At 44.9% G+C, this 23,072-nt stretch overlaps 1 protein-coding gene across 1 annotated transcript in view; it reads left to right on the forward strand.

Moving 5' to 3' along the window:
- Window positions 1-23,072, forward strand: part of RAPGEF3 (Rap guanine nucleotide exchange factor 3) — a 116,158-nt gene that overhangs the window by 42,795 nt on the left and 50,291 nt on the right. The window contains exons 2-3 of the mRNA XM_083169512.1: window positions 12,778-12,831; window positions 22,383-22,489. Coding sequence (XP_083025638.1) covers window positions 12,778-12,831; window positions 22,383-22,489 — 161 coding nt within the window. The remainder of the gene's footprint in view (window positions 1-12,777; window positions 12,832-22,382; window positions 22,490-23,072) is intronic.

Genomic DNA, 23,072 nt, shown 5'->3' on the forward strand with positions numbered 1-23,072 from the left:
ACCTAGGACACCGAGTGGGAGGCGGGCAGCTGCGCCCGGAGCCCGCTAAAGTAGAGGCCATTCTAAACTGGCCCCGGCCTTCCTCCCAGAAGCAGGTCCGCGCCTTCCTGGGGACTGCGGGGTACTACCGAAAGTTTGTACCCCAATACAGTACCATAGCCCAGCCCCTGACCGACTTGACTAAAAAGAAACACGCCAAACAGATAGCGTGGACAGCCCCCTGTGACCATGCCTTCTCCCAACTCAAATTGGCCTTAGCCAGCTCCCCCGTGCTAGCCACCCCCGACTTTGACAAACGGTTCCTGGTTCAGACTGATGCCTCAGACCATGGGCTGGGGGCCGTCTTAAGCCAAGTAGGGGCAGATGGCCGAGACCACCCCGTAGTGTACCTGTCCCGGAAACTGGTGGAGCGAGAGAAGGCCTATGCCACCATCGAAAAGGAATGCCTGGCCATTGTGTGGGCCCTAAAGAAGCTCCAACCATATCTTTATGGGAAGGAGTTCACTGTCCTGACCGACCATAACCCCCTGAGCTGGCTTCAAAAAACGTCTGGAGAGAACGGGAGGCTACTACGGTGGAGCCTTGCCCTCCAAGCTTATAATTTTTCTATTTCTCACAAAAAGGGGAAGGACCACGCCAATGCGGATGGACTGTCCCGACAGGAGGAGCCGGATCCCGCTCCCAGGAAACCACTGGCCCCGATCCTCCCGACTGGCCCTGATCCAAGAGCCAGCCCCTCCGACCGGGTTTAGGAAGGGGGAGGACTGTGACGAACCTTCGGATGCCCCACCCCAGTTCGTCAATGGGTAGCCCCCCTAAAGGCCTACCGTGCTTGCACCCCAACACAGGGGGGCAGGCACCCAGCTATTCCTAAACAGCGCCCAGTGACTACCAGACCTTTGCAGGCCTGAAACTGTACTATTTCTCTAAGGGTGTCTGAATCCAGCAGGAAATGCCTTATCTCATCCCCCCTTTCTCCTACAGGAAGCATCAGCCAGTTGAATAGACTGAGACCTTGCAATCCACAACATGGTCTGTTTTGACTTCACACCTGGGCCGCCCCTTATCAGCAATGGTTCCTGGCCTTTTGTTCTCCCCGGGGACTTGTTATAGACTGGCCGGCACCAGACCAGCAGGGGGCCAGAGAGTCCCAGAGAACAACCAGTTTCCAGGGCTCCGGCCTCAGCCAATCCCTACACAGGACTCAGGGGCATTTACATCTCAGGATTCAAGCAACGACCAATCCGGTCGCAGAACTCAAGAATAAAAGGGGCTGACACAGCAGCTCTGGGTTAAACTTTCTGCATCCATCCAGGATCCCTGACCCGGCGAGGCAGGATCCCAGGGGAGGAAGCTGAGTTCCCTCCAGACCCCACCAGAACTTCAGCAGTGGGCAGTCGGCCCTGGCGCAGTGGACCCCATACCACAGCCAGCGGTTGCATCCAGCGGGCCAGCACCCCGACGGCACCCACAGGCCAAGCGGCTGGGATTCATCACCTGCAGGACCAGCAGTGGGCAGTCGGCCCTGGCGCAGTGGACCCCATACCACAGCCAGCGGTTGCCTCCAGCGTGCCAGCACCCCGACGGCACCCACAGGCCAAGCGGCTGGGATTCATCACCTGCAGGACCGGCAGCGGGCATCGGCCTTGGCTCAGTGGAGCCCGTACCTCCGCTGGGGTTCCGCATTCCCCCCTCACCAAGGCCCCACCAGCCTCAGCTCAGAGACTGCCCAAGGTGACTATTGACTGTGGAAGGGAAGGGGAGGTGTTCACCTTTGTGTGGTTCTGATATAGTTAGTGTGTGCTGTGTATATTGTAGGCTACCTGTATTGTGTAGTGTTAGTGGTGTGGTTATGGTTTTCATGTACTGTTAATATGAAATAAAGGTGCGCTTTGTACCTTGCTTTTGTGGCCTTACTGTGTGATCCGCGAACCGAGGTTCTCCCGGGACTGTGCAAATGCTGTAAACACTGCCTTTCTCAAGGCGGATACGAGCGATAGGCCCCTCCATGCACCCATGAGCCCGGGAGTCCTAACACAGATCACTATACAATACAAAACAATATCTAATTCCTCAGAGGAAGCCGCTGATACTCCAAGAGGCGGGGAAACGCGTCACAGGAAAACCCTAGCTTGTCATTTGACACTCTGAAAGTACCCTGCTGGGAGACCCGGAAGCCGGAGCAGCGTGTTCGGAGACAAGGCTGACAACGCAAGCAGCCGTGAACCCTCTCCAGGCGTGGGCGACTGAATAAACTCCCCTAACAGTGGATTACAAAACGGAGCATAAGTATACTTATTTTTGCATCTATTCATTTACAAGCTTTCTAACACCTTCAAGCTTTGCATGTGGCTCTAATGACTGAGTTATAATATCTGGCCGGAAATTAACCCCTGATTGTGCCTAACAGAAGTATGTCTGCTTAAAATGCTATTTAAGCCTCTGTTATCAGACTAACATCACTTTGCACAAAAGACTGCCAATTACTAACCCTATGCCTGCTTCAACTGTTGATAAAGCCTTGCAACAATAATATATGTGCTTCAACTGTTGATAAAGCTTTACAATAATATATGTGCTTTATATGAAGATACGAATATAATCTCTGCCGGGCTATGCAAATTGCATCTATTACACCTGGAGATATTATAAGATAGTTGCTTATGCACCAATAGGTTTTCTTAACCTTTCAAGTCACCGGCCGGTGCTTTCAGTTTTATAAATGTTTATTATGATTATTGTTAATTAAATTTGTACTTTTACACAAAATTGTGTGTTCTCAGTGTCCTTTAGCGCCGCCTACCTTCTTTCTATGAGAATATAATAGTGTGGCGAGCGCAGCGAGCCACCGAGCCCGAAGCGTGGCGAGCGCAGCGAGCCTCGCGAGGGGACGCGGATACCTTCACAGTTATGCGCGTCCCCTCGCGGGCTTCACAGGTGTCCGTGGCGAGGCGGACACCTGTGAAGCCCGCGAGGGGACGCGTCTACCTGTGAAGGTATCCGCGTCCCCTCGCGGGGCTCGCTGCGCTCGCCACGCTTCGGGCTCGGTGGCTCGCTGCGCTCGCCACACTATTATATTCTCACACCACGCCCTAGTGGATAGTAGGGCATGAAAAGGTCGGAGGACGCGTACCGCCGCCCCTCGCGGGCTCACTGCGCTCGCCACGCTTCGGGTTGGCGTGGATCGTGGGGTGGCGTTAAAAATTTGGGGGGACATTTAAGGGTTAATTTGGCCTATTTGGCCCCAAATCGGGTCCATTGAGGCATTTAACAGTAAAATCGCGGTCAATCTGCCGTTTTAACATTGTTCCCTATGGGAAAATCGCGGTCATCGCGGGCATCGCGGCCATCCCGATTTACCCGCGATGACCGCGATGACCGCGATTTTTACCCCCGACGACCGCGATTTCAATCGCTGGCGCCCTTCTAGGTAAAGAGTACCTAAAGTTCTCTACTGGCCAAGAGGTCAGGTTTCGCTTCTCCTTGATTGGTACAGTAGAATGCACAGCTGTCTCTTTTGTACACAGGCTTCGTCATAGGTATAGAAGTCAAGCTGTGCAATCCTATTAGATCTGAATCTTTCAAATATACTGTCCTCATGGCAATGTAAAACAATATATATGTATTTGGTCCATAACTTTTGGCTGGTACATGTCACGCACTTTTATACAAGAACCGGAGCGCTGCGCATGAGAGACGGAACACACAGATGCGAAATATGTAAAGGGGAAATCGTGTTTTACTATTTATGATATGCGTAGCGAATTTAAACCATATATTTATACAGTATTTTATTATTTGTGCATGTGGGAAATTAATTTATGTCTATTAGTATGGCTGCGCACGGGGTTCGCATAATTATTTCCCCTGGTTCCTATACTCCATTTATGTAACTCTGTGAACCAAAATGGCGGCCATAACATTCTATTGAGGTGTATATGCAAATCGACTTTCACAGCAGTGTGTGTGTTTGTTTGTGTATGTGTGTATGTTTGTGTGTATATGTATGTAGTGTGTGTTCGGGCCCCCTTTGTCTTAAGTACCCTGGGCCCCCCCGGAGCCTTAATCCAGCTCTGTCTGCAGTCAATAGTGAAGTGCGGGACTTAGCATCGCCATCGCTCGGGGCCATACACACAGAGCAATCCATGCTTCATTTCTAAGCAATCTGGTCAGATCGCTTAGAAGAGTAACGTAATGCCAGCAATAGACATGGAGTGAATTAAGCATCCCCATATGTGTGTCACACTGGGAGGCATGTGACTCGGGGATCCAATAGGGACATAGGTCTGGCTGGTTGACTGAGAATAACTATAGCAGGAAGAGGAGGAGACTTCCTCTTCTTCCTGCAGAATTCCCCGCCCTCCCTTCCCTTTTGCTCTACTGAGGGTGGTGGGTTTCATCGCGTTAGCTTATAGGCAGGAAAGAACGGCAGGTTTAATCAATTTATCTCACATTACGTGTTGATGTTTACGTTTATGGCTTGTTTTCGGTGCACTCACCTCTCATTGACTTAGGCCTTCGCTGAATCACCCGTTTGGGGACAGCGACCCCACCCGGCTGGCTGTGTAGTCAATGCAGTTGGGTGGAGTTGGATACTGCTTGTTTTCAGTTAGGCCAGTTACGTTTATAGTTGGGGTGGAGTTATAGTTAGTAGCCGTTCTTTCTTGGCCACCATTAGTTAATTAATCTAATTTAAATAATCAATCTAGCTTAAAATATTTCGATAAATAAATCAGTTAACAATTTCTGCCAAACCTATGTCTCCGAGTCTTTATTTCAGGTTTAGTTATATAAGCCAGTGGTTCCCAACCTTTTTTGTCTCCTGTACCCCTTGATTAGGCTTTTCATTTATGAGTACCCCCTCGTGTTAAATCACCCCCACCCAAGCATAGAGCTGGATTGCAGATGGCAGCAGGAGGGCTGGTGCAGAGGGGTTAATTCCCAAGTGTCCAAGCCGAGTGTTCTATGTGTGGTAGGCACAGAGAATATAGTATAATCATGGGGAAGGAGAGAATCATGAATGGGACGTAGTAAAAGGAATGACAGTAGAATGACAGTCTGGTCTGCTGTTAAAACGGAATGCCAATTGACTATAATGGGATAAAATATCAAAGGGCGTCATTCCATGTAATGGTCTTAGCAAGATGTGTACCAAAAATATAGTTGATATGTTTAATAATTTCAGAAATATACATATAAATGTCATTTTCTACCATTATAGTCAATTGGCATTCCTTTTCAGAAGACCAGACTGTCATTCCTTTTAGTACATCCTGCTGGATTGCAGATGGCAGCAGAGGGGTTAATTCCCAAACGTCCAACCGTGTGTTCTGTCAGTAAAAATAAAATAATATGTTTTAAATATAGTTACCAGTGCTTGTAGATTAGAAAAATGCCCCCATTCACGCTGCTATCCATGCCGCCGAGGAGCTTCCTAGGAGCCGCCCTGATACCTGCAGATGAGGGCGGAAGTGACACGCTGCAGCTTCAGGTCAGCCTCTGCCTCCGTCTCCACGGTAACCCAGCATCTCTGCGACCACGCCACCATGACACTGCGGCGCATACCCTCCCGGCAACCTGTCCCGACTCCCCGCCAACCCGTCCCCCTGTCCACTGCCATTATAGGCAGTGCCAATGCGGACTCCCTGGCAACCCGTCCCCGGCAACTCCTGACCCCTGCTGACAGCCGCCATTACAGGCAGGGCCACCGCGTACCCCTGAGCGGGTGGACGCGTACCCCCAGGGGTACGCGTACCACCGGTTGGGAACCCCTGATATAAGCTAAAGTTTTACATGCTAAAGGGACACATAAGATGTTGGGATGTTTAATGGAATTAAAATCATGTATGTCGCTTAAATTCCGTAAATTAACACAATTTGAGACATCTGCTTGTTAATTCTCTCATTGTTTAAAGTCAACAATACATAAACAAATGTAACTTGACCTATTGATCTTGTAAATATGCTAATGGTATCTGAAAACATTGTTTTCCCTATGTGTTTTACAGTATATTCCCAATGTTCTCCCAAAACCATAAATATTATTTCTGCTGTTTGAGCTGCCTCTACCCAAGACCTCTGCAGTCCAATAAGATATACATTACATCAAATCAAATGATGCTGATACCTATTGTAACCTTATTATGTGTTATTTCATGCACCGTCCTATGCATTGGTGTGTCTATAATGGGTGCAGGATGTTAGGTGCACAAGGGCCCTGGATCAAATGGGGCCCCCACCAGTCATCTTGCACCCATATAATTATACTTACCTCTCCGGGTCCTGTGTCGATCGGTGCAGCAGACAGAAATAACCAGTAATATAGCACATTTTCCTGGAGATTTGAACATGTGCCATAGTGATGTCCCTGGTAATATTTTGCGGGCAATGTTCCCAGAGACGCATGTTCAAAGCCAGATACATATGTGCCCTCTCCGTAAATGCCCCTGGTCCTATGTACTGCAGTGGGCAGAGCATTGTTCATCTATGTTTTCTGAGTAATCCCTTTCAGAATTCATTATATTCTGCGCATTAGAAATGTTGTATTACTAGAACAATTTTGCAGACCAATGGTATATTACTATTATTTTGCTGTCTCTGGTGGAAGCACAGGCCATTGTAAGGCTGTTTTATAACTTCCAAATGTGAATCTAGACAGATGCCCCTATATTTATGTTGGTGATTTTTAATTTGCATAGTGTTACCATATTATTCAGTGTGTTTTAGAGACAGACTTAGGTCAAAAATATAATTTGGGCCCTCTCCTTCACTCCAACCAAAGTTCACAATAAGCCAAACTGTGGCAGCATGGGCCCCTTAGTCCTCAGGGGCCCCTGGTGCTGGTTGGCCTCTACACACACACACACACACACACACACACAATTTCATAATTGTCATGCGTCTGGTACAGGGCCGAATTATAATGGTGGCACAAGGGGTCAGTGCCCCTGGGCCCCCCTCTGTGCATGGGAGTGGGGTAGTGCTGAAGCTTCACCTATCTGCCAATGTGACAATGATTAATGGTGCTGAGCATTGGGAGCCAAGTGTGCAGTGCATTACTGGGAGTTGACTAAGTCCCATGACACTTTGCACCAAAGGGCAGTGGCTGAGACGTTTGTGCTGAGCGCTGATTGGTGGAGCTCATTACATGCTTCTCAGGCCCATGGATAACAGCAGCAGCAGCCTAGTCATGGGAGGGTTTTTATTCAGAGGCAGCACTGGGACTGTGAGGTCTCCTACAGAGTAAGGTGCAGAGGGACAAACACAGGCTTTTCATGTGGTATGTATGTATGTATGTGTGTATGTGTGTGTGTGTGTATATATATATATATATATATATATATATATATTATTGCTGGGCACATTAACACGTTAATAACGCGTTAACGCACCAGCACCTTAACGCAGATTAAATCTTTTAACGCCGTTAACGCTGGGGGGGGGGGGGGGCGGCGCCCGGTGGCAGGGTAGTAGCATCGCAAAGGCGCAGAGTCTCTGACAGCAATACAGAGACCCTGCGCCTCTCCAAAAATGGCTGCCGCCAGAGAGAAGACACACTAGAAGTACTTCTGTACCTCTAGCGCAGTGGTCGCCAACCCGTCGGCAGCGATGCAGGTGGCTCGACCACTGCAACCCGTCACCTGCCCTCCTGCCCGTTCCTCTCTCCCTCCCTCCATTGCCCGCCACTGCTGCCCGCTTAGTTCCCTTCTAAGTTATGGTGTGAGGAGAGCGCATCGTGCGCTTCTCCTTCCCCTCACCGTGTATCTCTGTGACTGACTGGGCCATCAGCCAATCAGAGCTTTGATTTGCTGACGGCCCTGTCTGTCACAGGGAGGGAAGTGAGGGGAGACGCACGCCGAGCTGTGTGTGCTCTCCTTCCCTCAGCTCAGAGCTTGAAGGGAAGCAGCTGCGATGCCGACGGAGGCGACCACTAGCCAGCCAGCAGGGGGACACTGGACTCTCTTCCCTCCTGCTGGTGCAACAAGCAAGGTTAGTTGTGCTGCTGGCACAGTGAGGGCATACCTGTGCGCACAGTGGGGGCATACCTTTGCGCACAATGGGGGCATATTTGGCACCATGGGGACATATTTGGTACAGTGGGAGCATATGTGTAGCAAGCATGGAAAGAGCATGTAATCACCCCTGGCAACGAGCATGGAACCCCTTGCAACGAACATGGAACCCCCTATGACAACAAGCATGCAATCCCCCCATGGCAACAAGCCTGTAATCACCCCTGCCAACTAGCATGGAACTCTTGGCTACGAGATTGTAGGTAAGCAGCACCTTTGTGCCTAAAAATGCGATTAATCGCAGTTAATCGCAAAAATTTAATGCGATTAATCGCGATTAAAATTTTTAATTGTTGCCCACCACTATATATATATATATATATATATATATATATATATATATATATATATATATATATATATATATAGGTCCAAATTAAACAAATTACCAAAACACACTGGCCTCTTGTACAAAGCGACCCAGATGTAGGTGTACAGAACGCCAGACTTCTGACCAGCTATAAACGCTCTAGAAATCTCAAGGATATCCTGGTTAAGTCTGATGCTGCTCCTGCTAAACTAACTCGTACCACACGCAAAATGGGTTGTGTGCGATGTCCATGCGTAACCTGTCAATACCTGATACCTGGCCCCATGTTTTGTCATCCTAGGACGGGACAGAAATTGCACATCCGACACACCTTATCATGTAATACCACCCACACTGTCTACCAGAACGTGCCTTCAAGGAGCGTATGGCAGCCCACAGATCCGCTATTAAAAAGGCCCTGATATCAGGCTCCAGTGACCAGCCTGTCGTATGCCATTTCGCCTTGCACAAACATAGTGTCACCTCTATCAGTTATAGAATGATTGACCACGTACCCCTAACTCTGAGGGGAGGCGATAGGGGAGCAGCGTTACTTAGGTGTGAGGCGAGGTGGATTATCAGACTTGGTACTGTTGCCCCCCACGGCCTTAATGAGTATACGGGTATTTCCACGTTATTATAAGATAATGCCGTTATGATCGTTCGTTCCTGCTATTCTCTCTAAAGCTTATTGTATATAACCATGTGTTGCATTATTGCTTGAGATTATGCATTTCTATATTATCCTTGCTGTTTAAGTTGTCTGCCAATTTGTATGAACTGTTTGTCTCTATTGTCATGGTGACGGGTGCACCTCCTATCAGAGGCCTGATCGTCAGTACGGCGGATGCCGCTGACGTCACAGACCTGCGCCGCACGCACGGTGCCTCCGGGCCCGGCCGGCGCCGAAACACAAGGTGCTTATATAAGGTATGTGTGTATGTTAGGTGTGTGACATTCTGCTTGAAAACGATGCCTGCGTAGCATCGAAACGTTGCAGCAAATAAAAGCTATTCCTTTACCTACCGTCATCGTGCATATTTGGAGTGCTGCACCTACACTGGGATCCTATATATATATATATATATATATATATATATATATATATATATATATATATATATATATATATATATATATTGCGAATAGCCGGCACTGACTCTCCTTGTCTCAGCTTGCGGTGCCCGGACCACGGAAGGTGCAAATATACATACAAACTCCGGCACTCAATCAAAAAAGGCTCATCACGTCAAACAGGTGCTTTGCAACGTTTCGGACCTTTTATTAGGCCCGTCGTCATCCAACTCAAAATCAACTCCTAGGGTGACATCCAGAACACAAAAAGAGTCCATGTATATAGAGAAAAAAGGATGCACTCTCCAGTTTGTTAAATGCAAATTAAAAAGCTGTGTATTTAGTACTTTTGGAGCACTAAATGCACAGCTTTTTAATTTGCATTTAACAAACTGGAGAGTGTGTCCCTTTCTCTCTCTCTCTCTCTCTATATATATATCCCCTGAAGTTACCCATTGACCAAGTTTATACTGCCTTTACTCTGTGTTTTGACAGTGTAATATTCCCCCATGCAGTGTGCGCCAAGTAATGACAAGTGCAAGGGGGCCCCCCTGTCTAAAGTGCCCCGGGCCCCCCGAAGGCTTAATCTGGCACTGGGCTGGTATTTGGGGGTAGCGACAGGAAGCATCACAGAATGCTCTATAGTCCATATTGGGGCATCACGGATGGTGTAATGGTTAGCATTACTGCCTCACAGCGCTGAGGTCATGGGTTTGATTCCCATCATGGCCCTAACTGTACGGAGTTTGTATATTCTCCCCATACTTGCGTGGGTTTCCTCCGGGTACTCTGGTTTCCTCCCACAATCCAAAAATATACTGGTAGGATAATTGGCTCCCAGCAAATTAACCCTAGAATGTCTGTTTGTGCGTGTACATGTGGTAGGGAATATAGATTGTAAGCTACACTGGGGCAGGGTCTGATATATACTCTGTAAATCGCTACAGTTTTTACATATATAAGAAACTGTTAATAATAAAAATAATATATAGTGCATACAAACTGCACAATCTACATAAGTATAAATGAACAATGTTTGTGTGTGTTTTCTATGGATGTTCCACGATAACTCTCGAACGCTTTAACTTATCGTCTTCAAACTTACCTACCTTATCATCTTAAGGGACAATCTAAGTTAATCAGATGAGCCCTTAAGGGTGCTGTAATAAGGGTCCACACTCTTTCTGTTGTTTTCATGCATTGTTAAATGTTGTGTTGGAAAGCTTATGACTTTCTGAATACAACACAATAAACAGACTCTCTTAAATGGACCCTTAAAGGCCTATAAAGGTCCATTAGATGAAAAACATTTTTACTTTACAAAACTTTTGACAAACTGAAATTAATAGTCAATTCATCGGCAGAGCGGTCTGTGAATCAAACACTGTAGATATTATTGTGAGATCCATCCCCAGTCAGTTCTTTCTCTTGATTGTTTTTATTCATTGAGAGTTTTTGGGACCTTCTGTACCTGCTGCAGCAGCTCCTGCCCTGCTGTGGTTGGCAAGGGTAGGTGGATAGTGATAGACTTACTGTACCTGCTGCAGAAGCTTCTGCTCTGCTGTAGTTGGGTAGAGGGATAGTTGGTAAATTGCTCTGGCTGCTGCAGCAGCTTCTGCCCTGCTGTGGATGAAAAGGAGGATAGCTAGAGACCTGCTCTGGCTGTTGCAGCAGCTTCTGCCCTGCTGTGGTTGGGAAGGGTAGGGGGCAGTGTTCCCTCTAAGCTGTGCGCACGTGCACGCACACACAACTCGATGAGCGTGCGCACAGACATTACAACAGAGTGCACAAAGCAGCAGTGGTCCCTTTTTGCAGTTGTGGACTCAATTAATGTGTGTTTCACCCATTAACTACATTGTGTGCTGTGTTTTGAATGTTTAAATGTTTAATATAATTTTGAAGTAAAGTTAACACAAATGCTGAATGTCATTTTTTGTCATTTTCCAGTGACGCACAAAAATTTTAATTTCCTTCCAAAGTTGCACAGCCATAATCTTTTGCCGCACACAGCCTTCATAAAATTAGAGGGAACATTGGTAGGGGGATAGTTGGAGATTTGCTGTGCCTGCTACAGAAGCTTCTGCCCTGCTGTGGTTGGGAAGGCTAGGTGGATAGTTGGAGACCTGCTCTGGCTGCTGCAGCAGCTTTTGCCCTGCTGTGGTTGGGAAGGGAAGGTGGATAGTTGGAGACTAACTCTGGCTGCTGCAGCAGCTTCTGCCCTGCTGTGGTTGGGAATGGAAGGTGGGTAGTTAGAGACCTGCTCTTGCTGCTGCAGAATTATTCTGCTCTGCTCTGGTTGGCAAGGGTAGGGGGATAGTCAAAGACTTGCTGTGACTGCTGCAGCAGCTTCTGCGCTGCTGTGGTTTGGTAGGGTATAAGGATAGTTGGAGACTTGCTCTGGCTACTGCAGCAGCTCCTGCCCTGCTGTGATTGGAAAGGGAAGGTGAATAGTTGGAGACATGCTGTGACTGCTGCATCAGCTCATTCCTTTAAATGTTCACAGGATCACAGGATCCTTCGGACGGGCTTTATGACTAGTATCATTAATGATATCATTCAGTGACGTTACCCAGCCACCTAATAAACATGCAGTCATGGAACATATAGTCAAATTGAACGGCATGTTCAGACGACAGAGGGTTTTTAACAATCCGCAGAAGCACACATCCATAATGATATTGAGGGTACACAGCAGACGATATTGTTCAAAAGGGCCAAAATGAGCGTTATTGTTTGTATTATAGCCTAGTGTGTACGCACCTTTAGTGAACATCTACTTATTTAAGACGCTTCCTGCGGATTTAGCATCAGTTCACACAGCCGCTGCATACAGAGATGCGTAAGCGGAATTAGCACATAGGCCCACAGTCAGTCTCTGCACTTCTGCCGAATGTTCAGAGTCTGTTTCCAAATAATTTCATTATCAGACTGGCATTAATATTAATGCTCCTACTTAGAACGATATCAATATTTTAGCGTTGAGCAGACTGTCTTATACTACTTTTCTTCCAAACTCATCCATATAACATTTGTATATCCCAAATACTGAAATCTTTATATGTTCTGTTTTATACATTTTATTTTTAGGGTAATGTTAGTACTCTTAATACAAACACATCATTATTGTTCGTCCAACTGCTTCTACACTGCGTGTTCATTCCAGAGAACATAGGTTAAGTTTCTTAGGATAAGTTTCTTAAAAACATCTCCTAGGAGTTCAGTCTATAGAACTTGACTCCACCGCTGTCCTCTTTAACCCCCGACAGTGATCTGTTTCTGGCCTTTTCTATAATATAATGAAGATTATCTTTCTTCTTTCAGACCCCGCTTCCTGATATTGAATCTCAAGAGGAGTACAGCCAAACCGTGAAACAGGTAACAGAGAGTTCTCTCTTTTTTTACAAGAGCTTATTTTTACTTAAAGAATTGTTCTCTGTCTTTGGTAACTAAGAATAATAGATAGGTCTTCATCGTCACATTTCATCTAAAGACGTAAAGTGGACACAAGGTTGTTTTTATTGAAAATATGAATAAAAGCATTAAGCAGAATAACCCAATAAGTAGGTCATTTTTTTTACTTCGCTATATAGAAAATATATAATTAATACAATTTTTTCCAAAATTATCATTTATTGCGTAAACCTGAACGCACATTAATAAATTGGGGGTGATGTGTAACAGATTCTGTGTTGGTAAATACGCATCCTGTGGTGCAGTAATAGAGGCCAGATGAGGAAGGAGACCGTCTCCTTCCTCATCAATGTCATCCGGGGTTTATGTACAGTAGAAGTGTGATGACCAGGCTAAGCCACTGCTGACTTCTGCAAAGGTGTATTTCCTGCCAGGGGTTTTCAAGGTGAGCATGGGTTATTTAGTGGACCCAATTTAGATGGACATGCATTGAGTCCACCACTGAAGGTCAACAGGCCTTAGGTCGACATCTGAAATAGGTTGACATGGCTAATTTCGACACAAGCATTAGATTGACCATGGGAAACTGGACAATCAATAGGTCGACATGAATTTAAAAAAATTGGGTCGAATGTAGACACAGTCGACATGGGCACCGTCTAAGTGTACTGCACCCCCTACATGGCTCACTGCACTCACCATGCTTTGGGCACGGTGACTGGCTACGCTCGGCACACTATTTTATTCTCCCACCATGCTATAGTGGATGGTAGGGCATGAAATAACGCCTGTCGGCTCAGAAAAACCCGTGAGAAACTCATGTCGACCTTCCAATTGTCAACCTAATGCTTGTGCGGACATTCCGACCCTGTTGACCTTAGGCATGTCGACCTATTTCAGGTGTCAACCTAAGGCATGTCGACCTTCAGTGGTCGACCCAATGCATGTCGACCTTAATAGGGTATCCCTTTAAGTTGACCTCAGGCACAGGGAACGTGGTTGGCATCGTGTGACATCGGCAAGTATTTAAAGAAAAACAGAGAAAAAACATTTGTGTGAAATATTTGCTTATTCTTGAAATTGCTTTAAATCTACCCCCTTGGTGTAGACATCAGCAAGTGCATTTATTCCCTGACCCAGCCACAATGTTGCATCAGGCACTGTGAAGAAATCTGGCAAGACGGACTTTTGTCTGAATAGGGGCACATAGGAGGGTAGGAAAATAACATACATCTTATGATGCAACCGGACAGCACTGCATAGAAATCATTGCTAATATATAAAAACAGGTCATAAATAGCAGCAAAAAAACTCTAAATGTATTCAATCACAAAGTACATGAAACATATAATAAATTAAAATAAGATATAATGGAAATAACTAAAAACCTGTTTCCAGGTAAATGGAGGTTAACTGCGGGCATCAAGATTGCATACCTCCCAACATTGCCCTCTCCAGGAGGGACACAATGCTCTACTCCTGGACTTCCCTCTCATGTATGATAACCATCACCTGTTTTGAACAGGTTTATTGATGAGATAGGTGCTTCAACACAGGTGATGGTAATCATACATCAAGAGAGAATTGCAGGAGCAGAGCATTGTGTCCCTCCTGGAGAGGGTCATGTTGGGACGTATGCGATTGCATGACTTATAGAGGGTACACACGGTGAGATATGCACTATTTTTCTATTTGATTTTGCTTGTAGAAGCAAAATCAAATAGAAAATCGTATGCGCATCAAATGGTTTTTCTACATTCGATGCAGAATCGATCCCAATGCGCGCTCCCGTGTAGTGTAAATGGAATAGAAAAATAGTCATGTCAACAAAGACTACATTATAAAGTACAGATCTGTAGTATATGGTCAATTCGAATGTATTTTGCGTACCATTTCAGTGGCAAACGCAGGATTTTCAGAAGGGGGTTTCCAGAGGGGCGGAGCAAAGCACGGAGATGGACACTTAGCTGACCCAGTATATGCCGGGTCAGTTAAAGTATTATAGATAGGCCAAATGTATATAAATAATAATAATTTAAGAAAAAAAAAAAATATATATATATATATATATATATATATATATACATACATACATACATACATATATATATATATACATACATACAGGGGCATCAACAGCAGTGTAGATCCCTGGGCATAGCAATGTATTGGGGCACTTACCGATCCTCCAGCGGTAGGGGTGGGGTAAGCTTTGCCCCAGGTGGTATTATATCAACTGCTCAGCATGTAGGGCCTGGATCAGTAATTTCCACTAATTACCCCTTTACTGCACAGATGGTGGGAGATGGGGTGGGAGAAGGGGGCATTGGGCTGAATGAAAGGGCCCTGATACATAACTTCCAGGGTGGTAGAGGATGTTTAATATACAGAGGAGGGGTGTATAGAGGAGTGGGCTTATTATTCATAATTTTCTGGTGGGAGGACAGCTTGCTTGACTGCAGATATCTCCAGTTCACGGAAATAGATATCTTAGATTTTAATGGAATTAAAAACTAGAGAATCCCCCCTACCAAATACTATTGGGCACTAGGGGATCAGAGTTCAGGAGGCAGAGCAATCTGCCAACGAGAATATAAAACTACATACCAGGTGTGTGGAGCTGGAGCAGTAACCAGCTGCTGGAAGGCTGATATCTCTGATTTTTGGAACAGTAGTGACAAGCTACTAGTATCTATCAAAGGGGGAGAGTCACAGCTTTTGGAATATATCCTCAGAAAAACTCTAAGTGAGACAGAACCTGAAATATCTGACTGGGAAGAGCAATTAATAGGCTTGGATGGGGACCACTGCTTTGAAGTCAGATATCTCCGGTTCCCAAGGGCCGATTTTTAAAATTCTTATACCCATGGAAAGAGGTGGCCCTCAGCTTTCAGCCTAGGGTCCTTAGACTCCTGGGGGGGGGGTTTCTGGGTACTCAGAAACCCCCCCTGCGTGCGCTACTGCATTTGATTCGATCCTGATTCGATCCCAATCACTGGCACATTTTCAAAGTTTGCAGGTGGAGCTAATTATTTCACCTGTGATGCACTGTGTGGAGACCTACAAAACATGAACTGTTGGGGGTACTTGAGGTTGAGAACCACTGTATTAGTCTACTCAAGTACACAATATTTTGGAAACTAATATTTATGAATGATGGTCTGTCATTTTCAAGATATTCCTTTCTTTGTGTAAATTGCATTTATGTTGGCTATTGCAATTCATGTCTGATTTACAGGTATTCTCTTTGGAAATCAATACATAGAGTTAAAAAAAAAAAAAAAATCTGGCCTCCAACCTCCCCTTAGAGTCAGCCACTATCAGACCTTGGTACTTGTGTATTATAGCGGCGCCCATCACATCGCATACCATAAGGCATGCGATGGTATGCGATGCGACGCGATATCGCGCGATATTGTACAATGTCATACAATTTTAAAATTGTATGACATTGTGTATGGCATACAATGCCATACAATGCAATGCGATTAAAAATTGTATAAGCACCCTAATGTGTGCTTACAATGTTAAATGCACCCCCACGCCACCCCCCACTATAAACGTGAACCCGAAGCGTGGTGAGCGCAGCGAGCCCGCGAGGGGCGGCGGTACGCGTCCTCTGTCCTTTTCATACCCCCACTATCCATGAGTTGAGAATAGAAAGTGTGGCGAGTGCAGCGAGCCACCGAGCCCGAAGCGTGGCGAGCGCAGCGAGCCCCGCGAGGGGACGCGGATACCTTCACAGGTATCGGCGTCCCCTCGCGGGCTTCACAGGTATCCGCGTGCTTTGCGGTGAGAGTGCTTACTACACTCGCCATGCTGCCAATATTCTATTCTCCCTCTTTGGGGGTCATGAAGGGAGAATAACCCCTGTCAGTCGGGATCCAGACTATTGGGGTTTTAACAGTTGGGATTCTGACATTGTTGTAGTGACTGTCGGAATCCCGACTCTCGGAAGACCATGCATCACCCATGTAGAAGACAACAAGACTTCCTAAAGAGGGAGCCAGGAAGCAAAATCAAAGATTTCCTTATACTGTACCACACTTACACAGAGCCAAGAACCCGGGCAAGCTGGCGTGACTCGAGTCCAATTTCAGTGTGAAAGGGTGAAACTGGGTCTTGCACCCCTGGTCTGACCTGGGCATAATAAAGGAGATTCTTGTGTCTATCCAGGTTGGCTGCAGTGTGAAAGGTAGACCACTTAGTGACATTATTTTCAAGCATTCTATGTGAGTGGGAGGACCCGGGTCCTGGCAGCAGTGTTAAAGATCTAAGCACATCTGAAGCCTTGGCTCTGATCCATGTTCAGTGTTCTGGGTCAGAGTTGGTACCGGGACTCAGTGTAAAAGGAGTATTATACCCCTTTCACACCAGCCTAATTTCCCGTCTATGGAGCAGGGTTGTTCCCGGGTTCAACCCGGGGACCTGGCCGGTGTGAAAGGGGTAGGGGGTACCCGGGTTGCCGTTCCTCGGTGTGTTGTCAGGTCAGGGATCCACACGGATGGCGGGGGCAAATGACAGGACAGGCGGCAGATGAAGGTGACGCAGCTCTCCGGCACCCTCACTGCCACCGGAGAGCTGCGTCATCTGCACCCACCGTCTGACCTGACATCTGCGCCCGTCGCCTGTGTGGACCCCTGGCCTGCACCAAGGACCAGCAACAGGGGTGAGTACTCGCCACCATCCTGCCGCCATTAAGTCGCCTGCACGCCTCCTCCCTGCCTCCTTCCCGCCCCCTTCACACACCAAAAAATGCAGGGACTTTTCTGGTATTCAGAAAGGGGTATTAGAGTTACTTCCCCCTGAGCCATTAAAACTTCTGTGTCACTAAGCAACAGTCTTTCCCTGTTATATACTACACATCATCAAGCAGCAGATACAGGGCGGGATGTTCTAACATCCGCAGCCCAGCTCCACCCCCCTTCGCCACCCATCGCTGACATAATTATCGCATATGCTCTAACATATGCAATAATTATGGCAAAGGACAGCTCTTGCGTTAAGAGCTTTCCTTTGCGGTGAGAGTCAGCGGATCCCAGCGGCTCGATCCCTTACCTGGAGCTGCTGCTGCGCCGGGCTCTCCTCCTCCCTGCACCCGGAAGAGGATCATAGTGCAGGGAGGAGGTCACAGGTCCGGGAAGCACAGCTCTGTGCTGCCCGAACACAGGTGAGGGGGGTCAGTGCGGTGCGTAACTGCCCATATTCCCAGATAGTAGAAAGATGAGACAACTTATATTGGATGGGAGCGTATGTTTATTTATTAACAGTTTCTTATATAGCGCACACATATTCCACAGCGCTTTACAGAGATTATTTGAATATTCACATCAGTCCCTGCCCCAGAGGAGCTTACAATCTATATTCCCTACCAGTGCAAAACAAAATTTTGTGCGTGACTGAAGATTTGCGCTAAAAGCAGCTATGAATAGTCTCTGGAACTCGATAGGACCTACACCAAAGGTCCTTGAAGTTGAACAAATGGAAAAAGGGTTTTGAGATCCAGAAACGGTACACAGCGCTAAGACTAAATACAAAAAATAGTGTGAATAAAAAGTGAACAAATCAATGTGCACAAAGACAAAATCAGGAGTACTTCCCTTCCGTATATTTCAATGGATGAAAGGTAAGTGTATCGATCCCTTTTTCAATGAATAAAATAATTCTTTAGGATGTGAAGTCCATGTTTTTCATACGTCTCTCAAAGAGGTCATAAAAATTAAAAAAATACATTGTGTGAACAGATAAAAAACAATAATAAAGTGATAAAGTTCAAAAAATGCTTTGGAATTGAGGTGTTCTTATTTTGCGCGGGTATCTATGGGGAATTTGTTTCTCCCAGGTTATGTGTCTAGCAAGAAGTCTGCTCCAGGGGCGTACCTCCACTCACATAGACATTATATGTTGTAATCCCATAAAGGTATCTTCTTCAAGCCCGTTCAAGCCCCTTCTATTGCTGGCAGGAAGGATAGATAAGCGTACCCCCACTCACTGGTTACTAGGTGGGGTAACTCTCATCAAGGTATCTTTCGTAGAGGTTTTCTCAAAGTTATATTTCAGACAATAAATTTGTGTTGGCGTACCCCCACTCACATCCAAGATGGTAAATGGAAACACATAAAGGTATCTTTCTGTTATAAATTCAAGATGGCGATTCAAAAAGAATGGCGTACCACACTCACAGTGTTTTGGAAAGGAGCCAGACGCATCAAGGTTTCTTTGTAATATCAGAAAAAGGCCTTTGTGTTTTTCAAAAAAAGGGTCTCTCAACGTAGATTATTTTAGGAACCCAAAAAACAAGGAGAATAGTAGGTAGACTATAAAACTTTAATTTTACAAAATGTCCATAGTTGGACTATGAATACGTACAATGTAAATTCATGTATACAAAATTTGTAAAAACATTCAAGGTAAAAAATGACTTCCTGCCATTACGTGATTGGATTAGCTTCACATAAATACCCAGCAGTTTGCCTTCAGTCCCCATGTCTAGAAAAAGGCTCTTAGAGAGCCGAAACGCGTTGACACTAGGGGACTTTGTGCATCTTGGACCTGCCTGAACTACAGAGGTAACGTTGGACGCCTTAACCTTTCACTCTGTCCGGACGTATAACATCTACTGTTTTTTTGTGACTGTGTTGCAGCTTTCACATTGCCTCCTGGGTCACCAGGTCCTTTTTGCATTTTTTTATTTTATTTTTATTTTTTAAAGTCATTTTTTACCTTGAATGTTTTTACCAATTTTGTAAACATGAATTTACATTGTACGTATTCATAGTCCAACTATGGACATTTTGTAAAATTAAAGCTTTCTAATCTACCTACTATTCTCCTTGTTTTTTGGGTTCCTAAAATAATCTACGTTGAGAGACCCTTTTTTTTAAAAACACAAAGGCCTTTTTCTGATATTACAAAGAAACCTTGATGCGTCTGGCTCCATTCCAAAACACTGTGTGTGGTACGTCATTCCTTTTGAATCGCCATCTTGAATTTATAACAGAAAGATACCTTTATGTGTTTCCATTTACCATCTTGGATGTGAGTGGGGGTACGCCAACACAAATTTATTGTCTGAAATATAACTTTGAGAAAACCTCTACGAAAGATACCTTGATGAGAGTTACCCCACCTAGTAACCAGTGAGTGGGGGTACGCTTATCTATCCTTCCTGCCAGAAATAGAAGGGGCTTGAAAAAGATACCTTTATGGGATTACAACATATAATGTCTATGTGAGTGGAGGTACGCCCCTGGAGCAGACTTCTTGCTAGACACATAACCTGGGAGAAACAAATTCCCCATAGATACCCGCGCAAAATAAGAACACCTCAATTCCAAAGCATTTTTTGAACTTTATCACTTTATTATTGTATTTCATCTGTTCACACAATGTATTTTTTACATTTTTTTATGACCTCTTTGAGAGACGTATGAAAAACACGGACTTCACATCCTAAAGAATTATTTTATTCATTGAAAAAGGGATCGATACACTTACAGGTACCTTTCATCCATTGAAATATACGGAAGGGAAGTACTCCTGATTTTGTCTTTGTGCACATTGATTTGTTCACTTTTTATTCACACTATTTTTTGTATTTAGTTTTAGCGCTGTGTACCGTTTCTGGATCTCAAAACCCTTTTTCCATATATTCCCTACCACATGTACATGCACATACAGCCATTCTAGGGTTAATTTTTTGGGGGGGAGCCAATCAACCTACCAGTATATTTTTGGATTGTGGGAGGAAACCGGAGTACCCGGAGTAAACCCACGCAAGCACGGGGAGAATATACAAACTCTGCACAGTTAGGGCCATTGTGGGAATCAAACCCATGACCTCAGTGCTGTGAGGCAGCAATGCTAACCATTACACCATCCGTACTGCTGTATGTTCCAGTGAGCCTTACTGAATTCTAATGGATAATATAGCCAAGTAACATTGAAACCAGAATCATTGGCAAGCCTCTCTATCTCACACAAAACACAGATTGGGGATGGACCCACAAACATGCATACAGCAAAATCTTTTCTGTATTACAGCTATCTCCAACTCAGAGACAATAAATAGAGTCAATTGCTATAGATATAGATAGAAATATTTCCAGGGAGATTGGTCATTCCCATCAGGCCCACTGCCTAGAGAACAGAAGAGAAAAGTAATGACTATGTTAAAGTTAAAATGTAATCTTAGGTCCATTATAGAATCGCTGTATCTGGATATTACCAATACCCCAAAGATATCAGTGTACAAGGCTCCAAAACGCCTGTTGCCAGCCCTGATCAAACAACCTGTCTTCATCTACAAGGCATCTCAAAGCACTGAGTCTGTTCCTGGTCATTGCTGTGTAATATAAATGATTTAATTGAGCAAAGGAATTTATATACAACAATATACAATAATATGTTCTGATTGTTTAAACAATGATAGACCATATTGTCATATTGATACATTGCACGTTATATTGTCAGTTGTAAAGGCAACAATATTTCCGTGCAACCTTAGTATACTGTCTGCAGCTATCCCAATATAAAGGTGTCTTCTGTTTGATCAGTGAATGTGCACCAGTGAGGTCATGTGACATACAGTGGAAGGTAAACTTCATCTGTTCTGGCTTGTTATTACCAAAGGCAAGAAACCACACCTCTTTTTAAACACAAGGCGTCACACACCCTATGAATGTACTGTACATAAGGCATTTATTTGTAACCGATAACTGCACGTTTTTTTTTTTATGCCACGTTCAAATCCTGCAAAAAGGGTTGGTTATTTAAAGCTAAGCTTTAGTCAAGCAGTATCACACAGTACCAAGATTCTAAATGTAGATCTGTTTATTCTCAATTTCAGAAAAATATTAAGAGGGGCATTCAATGCCCTGATGGCGAGCTATGATGGCAACAAGTGCCGATAGCTCGCTGTCAGTGTATTCAACGCACTCCCCTTCACTCGCTGTTTCCACCTCACCTGTTCCATGAGATGAGGTGAGGTGGAAACGGCAAGTGTGACGATTAAAACGGAGGGACCCGTCATAAAATGTGGCGGACTCCCTGCATTTGCAGTAAAACTCACCATTTAAGGGGATCCTTGCCGTCCCCTCACGGCAAGGATTTGGGCCATACATTGAATGGTGGGAAACCCATGCAAGACTGAGGAGGATATACAAATGCCACACAGATATGCTAATGTTGAAAGTAAATCCATGTCACCCATATTTTGAACATACTGTATGCATAGTAAACCTAAAGCAGAATAAATATCCTATATAATAAAAGGCCAACACTGCTCCTCACCTTTATGGGTAGAATAGAGTATGAATATGAGTCATTTCGGTTCAGGCGTGCTCAGTCACCAGCGCTGACATTATTGTTCTATCATTTTGACAGGTTTGTAACTAATGATAGCGTATTTACTAAGGACAATAGATAATAAATACATTGTTAACAAATAAATAATAATATAACTGTGACCATGTTTAGAGTTAGTCTGCAAATATTATCCTCTTGTTTTCCTACAGGTCGTGTCACACAAAGTTTGGAGAGCTGCAAAAGTTTTGCACACTTACCTGCTGAGCATGTCACCCACCTTAATGCGTGATAGAAAACACCATTTTCGGAATTACAGGTAAAGTACTAATATTCGGTGTCTGGATATCATTACAGGTATTTGGAACTATTTTTATTTATATTACTCCCCCCCCCCCCACACACACACACACTAAAATGATGGATACAGTTTCTTGCAATATGAAAACTAAGAAGTCTGATAAATCAATATAGAAAAAAACTGAGGCTTCTTGAAGAGATTCTACAATAGGGCCCTTATTCTGGTTCACTCGCAAAGGCAAGTTCCTTCTCAAATGGACAAAACAATGTGCACTGCTGGGGGGGGGGGGGGCAGATGTAACATGTACAGAGAGTTACATTTGGGTGAGTTTTTGTTTCTGTGCAGGGAAAATACTAGCTGCTTTATTTTTACACTGCAAAATAGATCTCACTTCGAAGTAGAACCCCACCCAATTCCAATTCTCTCTGCACAAGTAACATCCGCCCCACCTGCAGTGCGCATGGTTTTGTCCATTTGAGATGGAATTTGCCTTTGCGAGTGAACCAGAATAAGGGCCTAAATGTAAATTTACTAAAGCTTCTAAAAATAAAAATGGTTTTATCATTTCTCTATTGCATCCTATAAAATGATAGACAGCATC

This window comes from Crinia signifera, chromosome 2 (assembly GCF_055691185.1).
Source record: "Crinia signifera chromosome 2, ASM5569118v1, whole genome shotgun sequence".
NCBI lineage: Eukaryota > Metazoa > Chordata > Amphibia > Anura > Myobatrachidae > Crinia > Crinia signifera.